Genomic DNA, 20,464 nt, shown 5'->3' on the forward strand with positions numbered 1-20,464 from the left:
TTCTGAAATGCAAAATGTGGTGTATTTGAGAGGTGTTTTATTTCTATTTCAGGCTCTCAAGAAGAGGACGAACCATCGTATTTTCCATCCATCAGCCCCGCTATTCCATATTCAAGCTGTTTGACAGTCTGACGTTACTAGCTTTGGGAAAGGTGCTGTACCATGGGCCTGCAAAGCAGGCCCTAGAGTACTTTAATTCTATTGGTAAGTCTTCTGTGCTAAGAGCAAAGGCAACTGGCTAATGAGTTTAATCTGTGGGCAGATTCTTACCCTAGCACTGGTTAATAGTCGTGTGCTGTTTTATCACTAGGGTGCTAGAGGCTGTACACGTGCAGTCTGGACAGTGCTATGTTAGAACAGGGAACAGACAAAATGATAAAACTGAAATTTTTCAGACAACAGAGCATGGCTTTCTCCTGGCTTTGTTTTGCCTTGCATCAGGACAAAACATCAGAATTGCTTGGACATTCAGAAGCATGATGTACAACAGACAAGATGATGCTTGTAGTTTTACCAGGCCTGGGTGGTGGACCCAGTGGGTTTTGAACCACAGCCTGCAGGTGGGCAGCAATCTGTAGGGGCTGGTCTAAGAATCTGCTGTAGTCTAAACGCAGGTGGGCAACAGAGAGGACAAAATAATGGTGTGTCTTAAGATGGGTTAATAATTGCACTGTTGGGTGGCTGGTCCCTCTCCAAGTAAGCAGGGTGAAGGTTTCTGACTGGACAGAGAATGTGGAGTGAATTTCCAGTCTAGCTTGAATGCAGCCATGGACATACTGGATTGTAAGCTTTCCCTGGCTTTAAGGGAGATGCTTTAACTATTCACTACTTAGAATCATAGGATCATTTAGGTTGGAGAAGACCTTTAAGATCACCAAGTCTAACTGTTAACCCAGGACTGCCAAGTCCATCACTAAACTATGTCCCTAAGTACCACCTGCGGATCTACGTGTTTTTTTAAACACCTCCAGGGATGGTGACTCCACCGCCTCCCTGGGCAGCCTGGTCCAGTTCTTGACCACCCTTTCAGTGAAGAAATTTTTCCTAATATCCAATCTAAACCTCCCCTGGTGCAGCTTGAGGCTGTTCCCTCTTGTCCTGTCCCTTGCTCCCTGGGAGAAGACACCAACCCCCCTGCCTACAGCCCCTGTCAGGCAGTTGTAGGGAGGGAGAAGGTTCCCCCTGAGCCCCCTCCTCTCCTGGCTGAACCCCCCCAGCTGCCCCCCATTACACTGGTGCCCCAGACCCACTGCCCAGCTCTGGGCATGCTCCAGCCCCTCTGCATCCCTCTGGCAGCGAGGGGCCCACAGCTGGAGACAGCATTTGAGGTGTGACCTTGGTGGTGCTGAGTACAGGTGGACAGGCATTGCCCTGGTCCTGCTGGCCATGCATGCCACTTCTACTTCTCCTCTCAGTATCCCACCTCACTTCCTTTCTCACAGGAATGCTATAGAATAAGCATCTTTGCTTTTTTTTTTCCTCTTTTCTCGTCCCATAGCTAGAACCATATCATAAGAAGCCACTCCTGGACAGCCCTTCCTCTTCCTTGTGACAAAAAACACAGACAAGAGTTGGCTTCTAGAGCAAGCATCTGTGGCTCTAGAGCAGACATCCAGCAGCCTCTACTGAGGAACTGTGTGTCTTTCAGAGTAGCATGTAGAACAGCACTGGGAAGGAGGCAGGAGTTATCCATGCTGAGCTCTGTAGAAGCAAGTTACAGATTTATTCTCCACTAATTTCAGGTGAGGAGAAGAGACTCTGAAGTTCTCTATAGATACCTCAGATTCACCACCTCCTAAATCCTGTCCATTCTACTGCTGTAAAGTAATGTTTATGGAAAACAGTGAAGTTTTCTTGTAACAGGGTTGTGGAAGAGCACTGCAGTATTAGACCTGACCTTCCAAGCTTTGCTCTGTGCAATACCAAGATGTTGCATGTGTGGGTTTTGGGTTTGTTTTTCTTAAGGATATGAGTGTGAACCCTTCAACAATCCAGCTGACTTCTTCCTTGATATCATAAATGGTGATTCAACTGCTGTGGCAGCAAGCAAGGAAGATCACAGACCTGTGAACACAGGGAAAGGTAAATTGTGAATGAGAAATCCACTGTTGGCTGGTGTAGAAGGGAAGTTGTATATGGTGATGGCAGGCTTTCATTCTCTGCATTTCTTCCAGTCTAAGGATACTTCATTATCTTTTTGTTTTTCCTGCTAATAGATACACTTTGCTTTAAAATTTTTAAAAGGTATTTTTTTTCTCCTGTAGTAATATAGGAGAGCAATGATAAATATCAGTAATTTACAAAACCTGTGTGGGAAAAACTGAAAAACTAGAATTGCTTAGTCTCAAGAGACAGCTGACAGAAGACAGAAGTTTTCAGTCACACAAGAGGCTGCTGCAGAGAAGACAGAGTAGATAGACTAATGAGTAAGGGATTTACAGGGCAGTGAGAAAGATTGGAACTAGATTAAAGAACAGACTTGCTTACAATCCGGCAAGTGAAATGTTGGGAAATACTTGTTTGGGGATGCTATAGCATATCCATGACTGAAGGATTATAAGGGAACAGTTTTCGTAATGGTGCTTTTTGGGGATGGGGAAATGGATCAGAGCAAACATTGATTTTTTTTTTCCCCAAAATTCAGTGAAGCACAGGTTTTCTGGTTCCTCATTCTAAGAATATGGTACTTTTTGTGCCACAAAGAACAGGCAGATTAGCTAGGTTTGATTAAAAACTGGGGAACCCTCTCATTCAAGCTAGCCTCTTAAGCTCAGAGCTAAAGCTTGAACAATTCAAATTCTCTGGCCATTCATGCTTTTTTTATTCAGCCGCTAAGGTTGGCTGAGCATGTTGATGGGCCATATCTGAAGGCAGGGTTCATTGAGAATCACGAGCCATATCTTGTCTTTCTCACTCAGAGATGAGCAGTGAAGATGGAGTGGCAGAAGATAACGTGGACAGCAGTGTGGTAGATGTGCTGCACCAGAAATATCTCAACTCCAGCCTGTATCGGGGCACAAAGGAAGCACTGGTGAAAGTAGAGCTTGAACGGGGAAGCAAGCAGAGAGTATCCAAGCAGGGGCATGAGATTACCTATGCAAATGGATTTGTCACCCAGCTGTACTGGGTGTCCAAGTGTTCCCTGAAAAACCTCATCAGAAACCCACAGGCTTCCATTGCACAAGTACGTAACAACTGCTAAAAGTCTCAGACTCCCTCTGGTCCCAGTCCTGCAATCTGCAGTTTATAGGACAGACTTTTGTTTTCAAAGGCAGCTAGGGAAGCAGGGAAGTCCTGTACCACTGCCACTTCAGTGGAGCGAGATGCCCAGCTACCTTTGTCGCCTTTGAAAAAAACACCTCTGTTTTAGTTTAGCACAAGAGCTATTGCACTGAAAATTGGGGAGTGGGGGAAATGCTCCGTTCTCTGGTTTACATGGGGAGCTTTTAGGGTGGCATTAATTTTGTGCCTCACTTGACATTTTAAGCTGGGTTATTCTTTTGAGTGTGCTTCTACTAAACTATCCTGACCAGAGGAAGGAGAAAACTGAAGAGGATAAACTTTGAAAATTTGCCATAATGCCTTTAACTGTGTGTGTCATAGGTATACATTGACTCACAACAGCGGTTTTAGGCAGGTGTGAGTCTTAAACCTTACATGTGCCTTAATAATAAGTTTGTCCCTATTTACTTATCTGAAGGATTCCCTTTTCCCTTTCTTCTTTCCATTTCTAGATTGCAGTGACCGTAATTCTTGCTTTGGTTGTGGGTGCTATCTTTTTTGGTGTAAAGTTGGATCGAAGTGGCATTCAGAACCGGTAAGTTGGAAAGCCGCAGCTTTGCTCATTTTTCTATCTGTAGCAGACAGGTTCCAGCCACAGGGAAGGCCTTGAGATCCACTTGGACCACAAAGGAGTGTTGGGTTCGCAAGCCTCAGTGCACTGCAGCATGGTTTTGCTGGAGGTCCTAAAGGGACCACAGTTCTGTCAGGCTTGTACATATGTACAAAGGAGGTGTGAAAAGTGTAAACCTGTTTTTCACAGCTAAGATCTACAGGAGCACAATTAAATATTTCTATTCTATGGACAGAGACAGAAAAGCATTGGCTTGATGGTATGATGTCTGAGGCTGCCAGTGTTAATCTAGACTGTTTCCTCACTTTTTGACTGTTGTGTTTTGCCTTCTAGGGTTGGATCCTTGTTTTTTGTTACCACAAACCAGTGTTTTTCCAGTGTCTCTGCAATTGAGCTGTTTATCAGACACAAGAAACTGTTTGTGTAAGTAGTGAGGCACTTAGACTGTCTCATACTCAGGAGTGAGGCGGCAAGGATGTATCTTACAGGCTAAACAAAATGGTTTCCACCAAAGACTTGATTGTTCCCTTGCAACATCAGATTGTAATAGTAATGTTGAATTGGTCTGTAGAGCAGGAAGCTGAAATGCTAAGACGTGGGGAAGTAGGGGAGAAATAAAATGCTTTTACTCGCTTGCTATGTCACAGTTAGAAGTGTGTTTCCTACCCACTTTTGGTAACAGCTGATTCTGAAGTCTGCACGTGAATCCTGTAGACAGTGAATCCTGCCTGCCCTCTTGCTGACAGGGTTGAAACGCTGTCTTACTGTGGTCCTAAGGTGGTAAGACTGTGCAAAGATGAAGGGAGAGTTTTTGGACAAGCTTCGCAAGGGATGCTTAGATGAAGAGGGCTGCTGGCTGGCTTGCAAGAGCTCCATAATAATCAAGTGCATCTCTCTATGTGTGTTTGTATGTGTGCATATGTATATAAATGCATGTATATATTATATACACACTACATGCATACACATATGTGTTGAAAGTGTAGTTTGGAATAGTCTCCAGCTCATGGGATAAAAGGGCAAGAGACTGATCCTATGCAGTAAAGAAGAATTAGGGAATTTGTGCCTGGAATGTGCATGTCTGACTGAAGACTGGTCAGAGCAATCTAACAGCTGCTCAGGAGTGAATCCCTTGCCAGTCTGCCCTGCTTACCAGCTTAGTTTACCAGCTGTGTCAACAGGGATTTTGGCACCTCACCAATTAAAGCATCTTTTCATAAGCCCCATTAAGCAGCAAAACAATCGTAATGATATTTAATTGCCTTGTAAACCAGAGGTGAGCTGATGTCTTAAAGGTGTTTTCCCATTGTTGGGTGTCATTCCTTCTCCCCTGGAAGTAGCTGTATGAGTTAGCTGTGGATGAAGTGTTCCTCTGGTTAATAGCAGTCTTAATACTTTCCCAGGTCCTTGTGTTAAGGATCATTGTCTTTGAAAAGAGATTCAGGAGCATTTTTTCTAGTATGTTACTTAGCAGTCACACAGCCTTCCATTCACTTTCCTCGGAGGGCTCTCAGTATAACTGCAGGGCCCATGAGATAGATCAGCTCTGACTTTACAAAGTGGGAAAATAAGCAGCTTGCATATAGAGAAGTTCAGTGGTAGAGAGAACGGAAACTGAATCAGGATAAACCAGACATTTCATGCGGAACCTCTGAACCTGTACAACTCCCCTCCTCCCTGTCCTCACAGCCATCAGTACACCAGTGGATATTACCGTGTGTCTGCCTACTTCCTGGCCTTGATGATAGGAGATTTGCTGCCCATGAGAACTGCTCCAGCCATCATATTCTCATGCATCAGCTACTGGATGATTGGTAAAGAATTGATGCTTCTGTTGAACTTGCCACCTTCTAACACATTTGATTTCTGATTTGCCAGAGTTCAGTTCCTGTATCTATAACATGAAACTCATTGAACCTGCAACTGATTTAAGTGCTTGGCATCACAACTTTGGAGGACTCTGGGGCAGGGGCAAAGAAACCAGCAATCTAAGACAGGGACCTGTCTGACCACATCTTTTGGTAATGCTCTTTGGGCCTTTAGAGCATGCATAGTTCCTGCCAGCTCCAGACTTGGTCTTTCTTCCTGCTTCCCCTGTCTTGTGTAGGAGTCCAAGGGTACTGCCCTGCGATCGATAATTTGGTGGTTTGCTGCATTTTTCCCTTTCTGTTTTTTGACAGGATACCAAGCTGTTACAGGCCGGTTCTTCTTCTTCATGCTGACCCTGGTACTGGTGTCCTACACTGCCACAGCCATGTCTCTGGCTATCAGTGCTGGGATGGATGTGGTAGCTGTGGCCAATCTGCTCATCACTATTTGTTTTGTCCTGATGCTTGTAAGTATATAAGGATGTGTGTGCTCCTTTGGTGGAGGTGAGGAGCAGCGGAGATAGGCTGACAGGACTGGGTTGAGCCAGCTCTAAGCAGGCTGAGAATCCACAGTCCAGTAGCATGTCAACCCCATGCCTGTGATTTTATTGTCACTACAGCCAAAGATGTACTTCTGCCAACTTGTAATGTAGGGTACAAATCATTGCTCAGGTGCAGTTCTGTAGGTGTGATGCCACCAGAGCTTTTGCAAACGTTGTAAATACCCCTCCCCACACCCCGCCCCCCGAAAAGAAATTATTTTTTTTAAATTGTCCTTACAAAAACTGTTTGTTTTTTTTTAAAATCTTGCATTTCCAGCATTAGAAATCTAAGCAATCAACTAGATCAATTAAAAGGAAAAAAATCTTGAAATAAACTTTAGATAGATTGATTTTATTGCATTAATTTTTGTTGCCCAGTGGGATTAGCAGGAGCATACTCTCCCTTTATTTTAATTCAGTATTGCCCTTGGGTTCCAGAAATTACTTCAATACTCTTCTTCAAGGACTTCTGAGGAAGAGAGCAAGTGAGAGAGAGAGGAATTTTGACGACACAGATGAGTGATGTGAAGTTTTTTTCAAAGCCGTAATGTCAGTGATGAAAATTCTTGACTGTGAGGCCTATCAAGTTACCTTAGAGCAAAAAGTACCTCCTATCAGGTGATTCCTGGTAGCTGCCTGTGTACCTATTCTGAGCCCACAGCGCATCCCTTATTTGATTTGCAGCTTAACCTGCTTTTGCAGTAAGCTAAGTGGTAGTGTCTTGCATCAAATGCTTGCTGCGAGTGAGAAATGTGCATGCATAATGACAAGCAGCTGATGTACGTTGAGTTAAGTCACAGTATATAAGGAATGGCACATGCACATCCTGAAAAGACAGCAGGGTTAGCACAAAAACACTTTTGCATAATGTTTAGCTGTGAAGTCCAGTTGTACTAAGAAGTAAAAGAGCAAGCCTTGTTCCAGGCAGGAGGGAGCACAGGTAAAAGGTGCAGGTCAGAGGAGAAAGCTGAAACGGTAACAGTCTCTAAGGCTCCCTATGGTTTTCTTCTTGTTTCTCCACTTCACCTCCCAGTCATCCTTTTTTAGCCTCTGGTTAACTCTACCATAGGATACAGTCCTCCAGAGTAAGAAGTTGTTAGCATACATACTTAACTCACGTGTGGATGTAGAAAACCTTTGTGACCTCGTTGCTAGCAGTTCAGCTGGAGTACTTGGGTGTGCCGTTGGGCCAGCTGGCTGGGGCTGCTGTGAGGTTTGGTTTGACCTTGTGCCTGTAGGCACAGGCCTAACAGCAGTAGGAGGCCCATCTATATACCACTGCACCTCTAGCTGTGCAGGAGTGGCGTTGTTTGCAGTAAAACCACAGTCTGTGACTCTGAGTCTCTTCTGTTCTATTTCAGATCTTTTCAGGCCTCTTAGTAAACCTCCCTTCCGTAATGGGCTGGCTGAACTGGCTCAAGTACTTCAGCATCCCACGATACGGCCTCACTGTGAGTAGAAGGTAGCGTCGGCCCCTGTGAGTAATGTAGGCACATTGTTGCTTCCTGGAGACTTTTGAGTATGAATTAGTTACCTCAAAAGTTAGATTTGGTTTCTTTCTTGCATGAACGTGGTAAAAGACAAACTAGCCAACCCCCAAAAGGAAGCAAAAGTTAATCTCAGTGTGAGAGGTGGAAGTCTCAGAGACTGAGCAAATCCTCAGTGCCACAAAATTAGTGCTGGTTGTACAAGCAGCAGAGTGAGCTGTCCATGAGATGCTAGTTTTCTAGCCTGAATAGTTGATCCCTATGGTTTAGAATAAAGTCAAATATTGTATAGCCTCTCCCAGAGACTGCTGTGTGAGTGGCCAGTCTCAAGTTAATGACTGTCCAGCTGGTTAAAGGATTTGCCATAGTGCTCAGGTGTCTCAGTCTTCAGCGTGGCTTCCTCTAAGTGAAGTATGACTTACTGCCATTTCTGAATAAGGAGCTGGGGTACCAGAAAGCAAAGGGTGCAGCTGTTTGAAACACACTAACTAGACATAGCAGGTCACCACTGGTCACTGGTAAGGGTTGTGCTTCCATCTCCTGTCTTCATCCTTGCCAGTCCTATTTGGGAGGAATAGTTTCTTACCTTTGAGTAAAAATGAGTGAAATGAATGCCAGAGCTGGTGCAGGTTGGTGTGGGCAGGACCATGTTGACCAGCAGTGGGAGAGAAGGGTAGGATCAAGAAAGGGGGAGATGTGAGACCCTCCCCTGTTAGTGTATCACTGAGATATTTTATCAGTGTTGCTGAACATGGGAGTGTCGCCTGAGACTGCACTTAGCCCAGGATGCCAGTGCAAGGGAACTCTTTCCCTCTTGCCTTGGCTGATACTGCCATCTGCTTCAGTGTGCTGGTGCTGAGGTGTCAGCAGCAGCCACATGGTTTTCTGAGTCAGCAAACTGACCCAGATGAAAGTGGATGAACAGGAACTTGTGGCTGGCAAGACAGAAACCTGTAGCTAAATCACTGAACTGTAACTTTGAAGGCAAAGACTCAGACACCAAACCATCCTGCATGTAGAACCTGGAGCAGTTTCTCAGAAAGATGGTGATTAAGAGCTTCAAAATAAAAAGGAACATATACAAGAATGGTGATACGTGTCTTTTAATAATGAAGTTCCTTTGAAGTGTTTCAGTTTTAGCACCTCAAATCACTAATTCTAAAGATCTGATGACTACCTCTTTCCCTAGGCTCTTCAAGTGAATGAGTTCAGAGATCTCTACTTCTGTGGTGAGAAGCATCCAAATGTTACAGTATCTGCAAGAGATGCAGGCATTTGTTCCCCCAGTATTTCAGGAGAAATGTAAGTCTTTAACTCATGGTGGTTCTTGGGCCTGAACTGTGATGGCTTGCCTAAAGAGAAGTCTGACTATTTCAGATCTCTGTATTATTCACAGAATAACCACTCACAGGCCAGTCTCAACAGTATATCCCAAAATAATGTATTTTAGGATTATATAGTAAAAGTTCATAATTATCCAAGAGTGAAGTAGGGATGAAACTTTACTCCTAAAAATAGGCAGATGAGCTACATTAAATTTTGTTTTTGATAGCCTAGCCCTGGCTTATCAGTTTGGTTGTCTTCTTTTTTTAAAGAAGCCCAGGGTCACTTAGCAATAGAAATGCAATGTGTGGGCAGCTACAAAGTTGTAGGGATGCAGCAAACCTGCGATCATGCCTGCCCCTCAGAGCTTGTTCATAAATACTAAGCTCTCTGTAGATACAGCAGAGCGCCAAGCTATCTTCCTAGTGCTATTGCCCCATTTGAAATACTCTTTGACTACTGATACCTTAAGCTGTAGCAACGCATGTATTTCATGACACATGCTGGAGGGCTGGAAAACTCAGGTTATTGCAGGAACAGTGCTAGAGCACTGTTTCCACAGCTTTTGGACCCCAAACTCCTGCTATGGATACCCAGTGACTGCTGTGTGAAACTAATGCTTTTGTACTTACCACGGTTTAATGTGGTTCTGAGGCTTACTCATAAATTGCCAGCTATCTATAAACAATTAGGATACTACTGAAAAACTATGACAACCAGAGATCTAGGTTTGTCCCTTAAGCTTTTTTTAGTGATAGATTATGAAGTTACTATATTTTTGGCACCTGTTTTGCAGAATTGAGGGGAGAAGGATCTTTGTGGAACAGGACACCTGAAGACATGCACCACATAGTAATACCAACTTCTGTCCCATGCTTTTCTGCAGGTGTTCTGGTGAAGCATACCTGTGCAGCCAAGGAATCTCACCTACCAGCTGGGAAATGTGGGAAAACATAGTGGCTCTCTTCTGTATGACTGTTATCTTCCTTATTGTTGCCTATGCAAAACTCCGGTTTATGAGAAAGTTCACATAGGCTCCTGTGTTGCCTTGCCCTGCAGCTTCTCTGGTCTTGGAACTGCAAAGCTTGTTAGGGCCTGCTGGAGATTGCCAAAAGATTTCAACTGACTTCACTGGACTTTAGATGGGAACCCTGTCCCCTTGTTTCTGGAGCATTATCTCTGCATGGTTGTATGATTTTGATTTCTAAGAAGAAATGCATGAATGTACATTGCATAAGTGATTTTTTGGTAAGAGAATATAATTCTCATAATTCCTTAAGTACATATTGAACTATATATTGTAAAGCATTATTCTTCTGTGGCCAACTGAACATTTCCTATATAAAAGGGAAGCATTTTCTTTTGAAACATGTGAGCTTCTCCATCACAAATGGTATAAGGTGATGATGGCGTTTAGGCATTGATCATCAGAGAGCCAGAGACCATTCACAGCATGTTGGAGATGCGTTTGAAGTCAGTACAGGGAACAAGTGCTTCTTATCAAGCAAGAACAGTTATACTTCTAGTAGCTTCTCAATGGAAGCTATTTGTAGAAACAACTTTTGCTTGATTAAAAAGTGAACAGCAGTGGTGTAAGGCAGCTCATGTGAGAAGAGTGAGAAATATATACTGTTGTACTGTAAAAAAACCCCACCACAGCAACTGAAACAATACCCCCCTCCCAAAATATATTTACTACTTCAAAGGAGGGGAGTAAACACCCCCCCCTTTTTTTTTTTTTTTAAATAAATATTTGTAGGCTTAGCAACGGCAAATCTTTTTAACAGACTTAATGCTTAGCTGCACTATCTATATATAGTGCTACTAACAGTATGGACTAAAAAAACCCTGTAGACATTGCTGTGGCAACTACAGCAACACTTAAGCACAGCTGCCCCAGGACAGAGTACAGCGTGTTGGCAGTTGTCTCCACACCACTAGCAAAAGCAGAGCTGTTTTTAAGCTGCATCAAGACCCTCAGGTGCAAGGGGACCGGGTAAGCCGAAGGAAAACGCCGTCAAACAGAAGGCTGGAGTCTCCCTGAGGGCCGGGCGAGCGACACCGCTTGGAACTGGTCTGCAGTGCGGAAGTGCTTCTGGTGCTCCTGCAATGGATGGTTCAGTCGTGGTGTTAGAGGGAAACGATGAAACCGGCACCGCAGCCACGCCAAGCGCAAGCCGCGCTGCTTCTGTGCTGCCTCGCTGCCTTTTACACCTGGTGGAAAGTAAACTCGTTTTTACACCGCGGTTTGTCTTTCTCCTGCCGCGATGAAAGCCGCTTACTCCTGCAGCTGACGCCAGCGCCCGCCCCGCCCCGCCCGCAGGCGCGCATGCGGCCGGCCGGCGAGGGGCGGGGCCGCGGCCTTGCGCGGGGTCGAGGGCGGAAGCGGGCGCCGCGGGAGGGGGCCTGTTGCCATGGCGACCGCGACGGAGGGTCTGCTGGAGGCTGCCGCGCGGCCCGCCAAGCGTAAGGGGCCGGGGTCGGGGCCGGGGTCGGGGTCTCCAGGTAGGCCCTTGGCCGCTGGGCTGCGGCCCGCTCGCTGCTGCCGGCGCGACGAGGGGTGGGCCGGGCCGGGCCGGCGGAGCAGCGGCCGCCCCGCGGCGGGGGGAGTGCGGGCCGGTGCGGAGCGGGCCCATGGCGTCCTGCCTCTCGGCCGGAGGGCGGCTCCCCCGGAGCCCGGCGGAGGCTCGCCCCCGTGAGCCTGCCGACCCCCGCGCCGCCTGCCGGGAGCCGCGGCCTCGGGGCAGCTTCGCATTCCAGCTGGCACAAGCGGCCGGCGAAGGGAAGGGCGACCCGTCGGGCTGAGGGAGAGGGGCCGCCGAGCCGCGGGGAGCGGAGCAGAGGCAGCCGTGGCAGAAAGGGGCTTGCAGCAGAAAGGCGGCGGTTGTCGCTTTCCACAGGCGGGGACCTGTGGCCCCTCCTGAAACGGGCCGGGGGACGGTTCTTCTATTCTGAATCAGCGACTACAAATACACATCAGTAGCCTTGTGCCCGTCACCCAGAAGTGGTCCCCAGATTCCTTTCCTGTCGTTGAAGCATGGGAGATGGCTGATACTTGAAAGTGTGGTCTGGCCAGGTGCCTGTCTCCTCTTAAATGCTTCCTAAAGTCTTATTTTGAAATAATCTTGATGCTACTTCAAGGAAGCCGCCTAGGTTTGTTACCCCTCAGTAGGGTAGACAACCTGTATGGGAAGCAGGTGTAGTCAATTTTAAGGGGAAAAAAACGGGCCCATGCAATCTTGATGGTGTGTTTCTGTACCTGCCAACTTTTCCCTAACCCTGTCATGCCTGTACCCTGATCAGAGGATCCCGCTGTTGAAACAGCAGAGGAAGCTAAGGAACCAGCAGAGGCAGACATCAATGAACTCTGTAAAGACATGTTCAACAAAATGGCCACTTATTTAACAGGTGAACTTACAGGTAAGGCACTGCAATACTGACCTGCGGGTAAGTTTTTATTTCTTTTCATTTTCTTTTAAAGAAATCTGTTGTGTAGTTTGTCTAAACTATACCTATTTAGATCATATCCAGCAAGACTGGCTTTTCAGGTCTGGCATGTTGCTAGACGACTAACAACACTGGTATTAATCATATTAATTAAGTCCGGGAATAGCACAGATAATTCAGCGGGATATCATCAACTTAAAAATACTTCTTTTTAGTCTTGCAGAAGCTTGTGCATGGAAAACCAAACAAACAAAAGGGGTCTAGGTTAAGAAGGACTAGAAGAGAAGCACAGTAGAGAGTGGAACGCATGCAGCTATTTTGTCTCTGAGTGAGAGCAAGGATCATATGCGTGATTTCTAACATTCATGCTTTAGAATAAACTGCTGTGCAACATTAATGGGAGCAAAGTACACTGCTCAAGTTAGTGGATTCCATAGGCTCTAATTTCGAAAGCACTCCACAGCACTACTGATGTGCATGGACCTGAAGGGTTTATGGTACAGATTTCCAGTCTGGATTTGTGCTGTCAGCTTTGTAAACATAAGTGTTTAAATGACAGAATAAGAGTAGAAATGTGAGGAAACAGTAATTTTTTCTTTCAAATTGCAAGTGAATAGCTGTTCATCAGTCCAATTGATTTTTACAATTCACAAAACATTACCTCTCTTTTTTGTAGAGCATTATACTAATACCTGTGATACTATTCTTGGTTATGTTCAGCTATTGGTTTGAAATCTCTTTGTCCTCTTGAAGAGTCTGCACCCAATTCAAACCACATCAACTTTTAATTAAAACAAACTCTGTTCTTTTTAAGCCACCAGTGAAGACTACAAACTCTTGGAAAACATGAATAAGCTGACTAGCTTGAAGTACCTAGAAATGAAAGATATTGCTATAAACATCAGTAGAAATCTGAAGGATTTAAATCAAAAATGTAAGTAGACCGAATAAGGTAGAGGTCTAACGAACAGTACAGTTGTTTGGGAAATGAAGCATCTGAGAGTCATATATTTCACTCTTTATTAGGGGATGAAGGAAAGAAAATGCACTGAAATAGATGTGCTGCTATACAGTACTGATCTTGTGTATTTCTTTACAGCTATATACATGATGTAGACTAGCATAAGAGAAAACACGTCTGAATTTATGTCCTGTTTTACCCCAGATTTTGGATCTGATGGAAAGTAACACCTCTTTTGATTCACATTGTATTGTTACTTGTAGCCAGTACATGGCTCTCAGTACTGACACTTGATTTTGGGGCGGGGGAAGGAAGGAGCTTTTAAATTGTTCTAATTGAAGAATGTAATGAAAAGTTCTTGTGTTTCAAGTGTGAATCATTCTTGGAAGTGAATTACTGAGAACTGACAGGTATGATTTTTCTCCTTTTTCAAGATGCTGCTCTTCAGCCATATCTGGAACAAATCAACCTAATTGAGGAACAGGTTGCAGCTCTGGAGCAGGCAGCTTATAAATTGGACGCATATTCCAAAAAACTTGGTAAATGTTGTCCTCTACTGTTACTACCTAGCAGCATAGTCCCTTGCAAGGGGATTTAAAAAGGCAAATCTCCTCTACTTAACAAATATGAGCTGCCGAGTTGCCTGTGCCGCTTTTGAGCAATGAACATCTTATGTGAAGTGTAAGTGTTGGGAAAAGATTAATATAACAAGTTTATGGAGGTGGACAAGTACAGGTGTTATTGAACTACAACTTATTAGTGAGGCTTGATTTGTCTTTTACAATATGCACTGACCCAAATTTTAAAGACAAATGTTTAATTCTGCAGGTAGAGGGATTCATACAGTTCCACCAGGAACCCAAGTATTAGTTGTCTGACAAGCACCTGGCTCTTAAAAAAATTTATTGTACAATTATATTTGCCTAAATGCTGTAATAAAGTGTGACCCTGAGTGTTACTGTAAATTAACTTGAATTTTAAGATGTATAGCAGCTTACAGGATTCAAAGCTTTTACTTATCTAGTCCTAAAATATTGTTATTTTTTCCTTCTGCAGAAGCCAAGTACAAAAAACTGGAGAAACGATGAAATTACAACAATCTTTAAGTTGGATTTGTGCTATAAGTCAGACTGGTTTAAGTTGCACAACAGCAATTCTGTATGTTGACAAGGATTTGCTTCCAGCTAACATCAAGACTGGTAACTTCCGTCTACTGAATATAGTAGGCTGTATTCAGTAGACTGAATATTTTCCTTTTCTCAAGAGGTTCTGTTGCCTCAGTTTTCTGCAGTGAAAAGTAGAAACCTGTCCCTAACCCATATGTTGATATTGGCTATCTGTGTGCAAGTCCTGTGTCCCACATGAAATACTCTATCTGGGAAATGCCCTCCATAATCTATAAAGAGTAGCAGCAGGACCTAAACTTCTTTTTTTTTTTTCTTCATTGAGCTCTGCATTGAGAGGATACCTGGGCCTCTGGAGTCACGAGCATGGTGTTGGAAACACTTCATTTTGATATCCACCTTTATCTGTTTGAAATAGAGAGATGAAGTACTATAAATTTGCAATAAAACAACTGGCTGCATTTGTCTCTCTGGAATCTCAAATTCCTGTTGGAAAGATTATGTAAGTTGTCTTCCCCCCGCCCAACCCCCCAAAGGGTCTGTTAATAAACTTCCAGTTAGTGGAGACCATGGAAGAGAACATTTTAAACTCTTTATCAAGTATTCCTGCAATTATATTCTCTGACTGGCATGTGAGCAGCAGCCTGAACAGTGGCCTGCTTGGTGATCTCTGATGTTGGGAAGTGGTACCACAACGTGGTAGACAGTCTAAAAGTCCTGTTTCTCTAGTGTTTCATGTATCTGTAGATGAAACCAAGAGCTTGACAGGATTCATCCAGACTCAGCAATGTTTTTAATAGTATCATCCTTTCTCTTTGCCGAGAATCACAGATGTTTGGCTGCTGATGTAAAAGCTTGAGGGTGCTGCTTGGAGCTCCTCTCTTCCCTGGAAAAATGAAGATTTTCATTATAACATATAGCACTTACATGTGGCTGGGAGCTTCATCCCTGATGCCCTGTAAGTCCCCTTCCCTGGCCTCTACCCATCTCTTAAGAACAGAAAATTTACAGGTTCACTTTGGGTTGGAAATGGTTCTGGATAGATGGACATCATCTAGAGCTCCCCAGCCACCGAAATGCTTATCAGGACAGGTTGTTCTAGGACTGAAACAAGGCCACTGATCTTCCAGCCTAGTGATCTCTTTGATTACCAGCTCTTTCTGGGAAGATGGTGCTAGAGGGACAGAGTGGATGCTGGCGCACACAAAGGGGTTGTTTCCCCAGTGCAGGGATGCAGCTGGCCCTGCACTCTAGCTAGGTGCAGAGGCCAAGATGAAGGTGATGAGGTTTAACCCCGGCTGGCAACCAAGTCCCCATATAGCTGCTCACCCCCTCCCCACCCCAGTGGGATAGGGGAGAGAATCGTACGGGTAAGAATGAGAAAACTCATGGGTTACAATAAAGACAGTTTAAATAAGTAAAGCAGAAGCTGTGCAGGCAGGCAAATCAAAACAAGGAATCGACTGATTACTTTCCATCAGCAGGCAGGTTTTCAGCCATTTCCAGGAAAGCAGGGTTCCATCGTGTATAATACAAATGCCATAATTCCGAATGTCTACCCCTTCCTTCCCCTAGCTTTATATGCTGAGCATGATGTCATACGGTATGGGACATCCCTTTGGTCAGCTGTCCCAGCTGTGTTCCCTCCCAGCTTCTGGTGCACCCCCAGCCTCCTTGCTGGTGGGGTGGGGTGAGGAGCAGAAAAGGCCTTGACTCTGTGAAAGCGCTGCTCAGCAATAACTAAAACACCCCTGAATTATCAACAGTTTCCAGCACAAATCGAAAATGTAGCACCATACCAGCTAGCACGAAGAAATTAACTCCAGCCCAGCCAAAACCAGCACAGAAAGGGTGACAGAATTGTATCCCAAGGAATTACAGCAGAGAGCTGGCCATTTGCTGTCTAGAGAATTGTGATTGTCTCCATGTGATAAAAATAGTATCAAGCCCTAAGTGCCAGTGTCTTGTCCTATCACATGGCAGCAAGCCAAGTAAGTTCTGGCCACGGCAGATAATCTCCAAATCAAGTGTCGAACATAGAATGGAACACGGCGTGGACACAGTCCATGCTCTAATGGCAGCACACTGCCGGTGAGTTACAAGTCCACGCCCCTTGTTGGATGAGGAGTATATGCTCAGACCCTCAATGGGAGACAGACTCCACAGATCCATGCCGTGTTATCAAACTGGGTATATGGCAGCCCTGCTCTGTCTTGAGATGACTCCCAGTGTTAACGAAAAGTTCACATAGATGTGGGTGCCACTGGGCTCGCTTTAATCACAACTCAGAGCTGGGCCACCACCTCAGTGAGTGGCAAAGAATAAAGGGATGCAGCACAGCTTATATACACTTATAAAATCATTAGTCAATGTCCAAAGTTTTTTAGAAGTTTCCTTTGGTCTCGTCAGTTCTGCAAATCTATCACCTGTCCCAGTTGATTGACCACCTTGGTTCCAGTCTCTGCCTTGGTTCCAAGCTCCTCCTCGGATCGTGATCTTCTTTCTGCCTGCTTTAACTCACACACTCCTTCAAGCCCGCTTAGTCTTTGAACAAGCAATTCCTATTTACATACACCAATTTTTCTAAAAACACCTGCGTTTGGGAGCACTTGTGTCCACAAATTGGTCATCTGTTGTTTCTCTGTTCTCCCACTGATCAACTGGACTGGGTTTTAAACCAGCCTTGGATTAGGGCTACGCTAGGGACGAGGCCTGGTTCTGCCACTTAGCTGCTTTAGCACGTTACATTTCTTAATTCAAAATACATTTTCTTTAACAGACAATATGGAACAAAATGCTAAAACCCCAGGGTTTACAGCAAACAAAAACCCCTCCAAACCTTAAACATTGCCTCTGAACTGTTTCCTTTTCCATCCAATGGGTGGAAATTTCCTCAGTAATTGACAAGTGTACATGACCACCCAAGTGATCTGTGTTTACTGGGCACGAAAGCAAACAATACCTTTTCAGCTGGCATATGTATCCCAATATATATCCAAAGAAATTCCGTTAGTGTAACTTGCAAAGAGCTCTGGGATCTTACAGCCTTACCTGTAGTGCTCCTCTAGAGAACTGCAGAGCTGTGGACTCTCAGAAATACTGGGGCACAACTCCTGGCCTGCCTGAAACGTTCAGGAGGCTCTCAGATATCCAGGCAGCAGTAGAAACCATTCTGATTTTAGAGCAAGGCTGACTACAGTTGCAAGTTATCTTTTGCATGCTCATACCTGGAAGCCAAACCAGAACAGGCACACACACAGCAGAACGATTGCTCAGCACATCTATACCAACAGAGCTCTCCTAAAGTACACTTGGGAGTCATTCATACCACAAGTCAACATCTACAGTGGAACCTGGCCACAAGCTTTGACACAATGTCATTTGGGGGTCAAACTGACACACACCAAAAAATTAGTAAAACACGTCTCCTTCTCTGCCACATGAGGTATCGTGCTCCTTCAGTTGAGCTGTAACTGTTACACTATTTCCCAAATGCAAAGCCAAAGAGAGAAAATACAACCACAGCATGCTCCTTAAAAAGCAAATCTGCACAGGCAACTGTTCATTGTGACCAAGGGAAGATGTGACCACGGCCCTTCAAACTTTCAGGAAGCCTAGGCGGGACTAAACAGTGCTTGCGAACAAAGAACATGCCTGCTTGTTAAGACAGGCTGGTTAAGTTTACCACCAAAACTCTACATCAGCATTTGCCAACCCTGTCCAGCTTTGGGTATCCAGAGCCGCACTCAGTTCACTTGAAAGCGTCTCCTAGTAGCAGCCAGTACTAAGCTCAGAGCTGTACCTCCCTGATGCCTACACGGAAGAAAACTCAAACTGTGCCTCCTTTCTCTTTAAGGTGCCTTAGAGCATGTGACAGGAATTTCATCCCACTGCCTGGAAAAGCTCCAAGGTTGCAGCTTAAGGGAACTGGAGTTCCCTGGGTCTCCAAGTAATTCTAGAGCTAAAGTGATGACAGCCATCAACTCTAGATCAGACGACACATGCCCGCACTCACCACTGACCCAGGGTGGCAACCTCCTTCTGTCCTACCCAAAGGTTTCAAACCCAACACACTGTCTTGCTACGGCAGGAAGCTACCTTATTTATAATTCGTAACACCATTAATGCGTTCCTTGAGACGGGACTACAGATACATTATGCAGACAACCATGCTGCTGTTTGGAAGCACCAGAGTTTTATGGTGAGAAATTTATTCTATAACTGAGCACGCCACAGTGAATAAGTAAGACTGAGTTGTGGTCCTTTTCCTCAAGGGAAAAGCACGCAGATCAATGACTTTGAACAGACAGGCAGAATTCTCAGAAAAAAGCAAACCCTAACTCTCAACAACAGAGGAGGTTATTCCTCTTAATAAAAGCACAGCTGCACTGAAAGAAGTCAACACTTAACGTACTCACCTGTCCTCCCCCCAAATGAAGGTGTATAGGCAACATGTTTCTCTGGAAATGATGTGCTCAGGGTACCAGGTTTTCTTACCCCATCCTTTCATGGTGTCACCTTTAAAAACCACCAAGAAAACAACAGTTCTGGTGTTGGCTTGGGAGATTCCCATGCCTGCGGGAAGTCAGGAATTCCACAGTAGTAAGTGCCTGTTTGGACACAGACCTTCCTGAGGTGCCCCCCGCCTCCAGACATCTCCCTGGACCCCAAGCAGCATGTACAGGTGCAGGGAGGAAAAGAACGCCAGGGAACAGGCCAGAGAAATTGGGGGGAGGCAGGTGGGGGGGGGCACAAAAACCTAAAAAGAGATGGATACAGATCAGGACAGAGATGTAAATGGAAAACCAGCAATGGGCTGCAGGACAGAGACAGGATGAAGAAAAGGGGAGAAGGAGAGGGAGCAGGACAAAAGCGGAGAGAGTAAAAGAGAAGGGAGCAGTAGAATGAGATATAAAGGCACAAGCTAAGAGGAAGCAGGGCGGAAGAACAGAACGGAGAGCTACAGGCAATCAAAACAGGATGGGTTTGGACAGCAAGGCTTGAGGAGGAGAAAGAAGAAGACAGATGTGTGATCAACTGACCGCAGCTGCTGTTCCTTGTTCCCCTGCCGGGAGGAGACATGAAAATTGGGAGTAAAGTTAAGCCCAGCAGAAGTGAGGGCTGGAGCAAAGGTGCTTTGAAGATTTGCTTTTACTGCTCATTCTCCTGCTCCAACTTGACTGCTAATCAATCGCACTCATTTCCCCAAGTTCAGCCTGTTAGGCCCGCGAAGGCAATGGCTGAGTGCTCTCCCCATCCTTACCGCGACTCGTGAGCTTTTTGTTCTATTTTGCCTCCCCTGTCCAGCGGAGGAGGGGGAGCGGGAAAAGCAGCTTCGGTCCAGCCCGGGTCACCCCCCCCCCACACACACAAAATCACAGCGGCACAGGGAAGGGGAGGGGGCGCAGAGGAGGGGCAGGGGCGCCTGGGGCACACAAGAGAGGAGACAGGGTCCCACGGACCCGGACTCACCACAGCTCTCGCTTTTGGCACCGCTGTGAAAATGTGACAGTTCAGACGCATCTTTCCCCCTCTCCCCTCCCTCCCTCCCTCCCGCAGAACGCCGGCCGCTCGGCTCCCCCCCCCCGGTAACCCCCGGGTGTCTCACAGCTCTTCCTCGCAAGACGCGGCCCCCCGGACGCGGCGCGTCGCTCCCTCCCGCGCCGGGGCCACCCCAGGCTGTGGGTGACACACGGACCCCGCGGGTGACACACGGACCCCGCTGTGCACGCTGGCACCCGGCTGCTGCGGGCTGCGGGGCTGGTCCCCCCTCCGCAGGGCCTGGCCCTCTGTGCCCGCAGCAGGAGGCAGCTGCTGCCCGCCTGCCCCCGGGTTCCTTCTGCTTCGCCTCTCCCCGGC

At 45.8% G+C, this 20,464-nt stretch overlaps 2 protein-coding genes, 1 long non-coding RNA gene and 1 other non-coding gene across 5 annotated transcripts in view; 2 read left to right on the top strand and 2 right to left on the bottom strand.

The window, feature by feature from the left end:
• Positions 1-10,441, top strand: part of LOC102049650 (broad substrate specificity ATP-binding cassette transporter ABCG2-like) — a 20,597-nt gene extending 10,156 nt beyond the window's left edge. For both annotated transcript variants that reach the window (XM_027808758.2, XM_055719794.1), the window contains exons 7-16: positions 53-204; positions 1,966-2,082; positions 2,919-3,184; positions 3,735-3,817; positions 4,187-4,276; positions 5,543-5,667; positions 6,034-6,188; positions 7,625-7,714; positions 8,940-9,052; positions 9,960-10,441. In XM_027808758.2, coding sequence (XP_027664559.1) covers positions 53-204; positions 1,966-2,082; positions 2,919-3,184; positions 3,735-3,817; positions 4,187-4,276; positions 5,543-5,667; positions 6,034-6,188; positions 7,625-7,714; positions 8,940-9,052; positions 9,960-10,107 — 1,339 coding nt within the window. In that variant the 3' untranslated portion in view covers positions 10,108-10,441. The remainder of the gene's footprint in view (positions 1-52; positions 205-1,965; positions 2,083-2,918; positions 3,185-3,734; positions 3,818-4,186; positions 4,277-5,542; positions 5,668-6,033; positions 6,189-7,624; positions 7,715-8,939; positions 9,053-9,959) is intronic.
• A 946-nt stretch (positions 10,442-11,387) lies between these two features.
• On the top strand, positions 11,388-15,066 carry BLOC1S2 (biogenesis of lysosomal organelles complex 1 subunit 2). The gene is made up of 5 exons (XM_055719795.1): positions 11,388-11,539; positions 12,377-12,493; positions 13,335-13,454; positions 13,916-14,020; positions 14,538-15,066. Exons 1-5 carry the CDS (start codon positions 11,488-11,490, stop codon positions 14,567-14,569), a joined length of 426 nt encoding a protein of 141 aa, XP_055575770.1. The 5' UTR covers positions 11,388-11,487; the 3' UTR covers positions 14,570-15,066.
• LOC114016492 (uncharacterized) lies at positions 14,906-20,071 on the bottom strand. Its single transcript, XR_003560954.2, has 2 exons — positions 19,024-20,071; positions 14,906-15,491 (listed from the first exon to the last, which is right to left on the bottom strand). It is a non-coding gene; the product is annotated as an uncharacterized LOC114016492 (long non-coding RNA).
• On the bottom strand, positions 18,544-18,628 carry LOC114016495 (small nucleolar RNA SNORD45). The gene has a single exon (XR_003560962.1). It is a non-coding gene; the product is annotated as a small nucleolar RNA SNORD45 (small nucleolar RNA).
• Positions 20,072-20,464: the final 393 nt, after the last annotated feature.

The sequence above is a fragment of the Falco cherrug genome, chromosome 9 (genome assembly GCF_023634085.1).
Source record: "Falco cherrug isolate bFalChe1 chromosome 9, bFalChe1.pri, whole genome shotgun sequence".
Classification (NCBI taxonomy): domain Eukaryota; kingdom Metazoa; phylum Chordata; class Aves; order Falconiformes; family Falconidae; genus Falco; species Falco cherrug.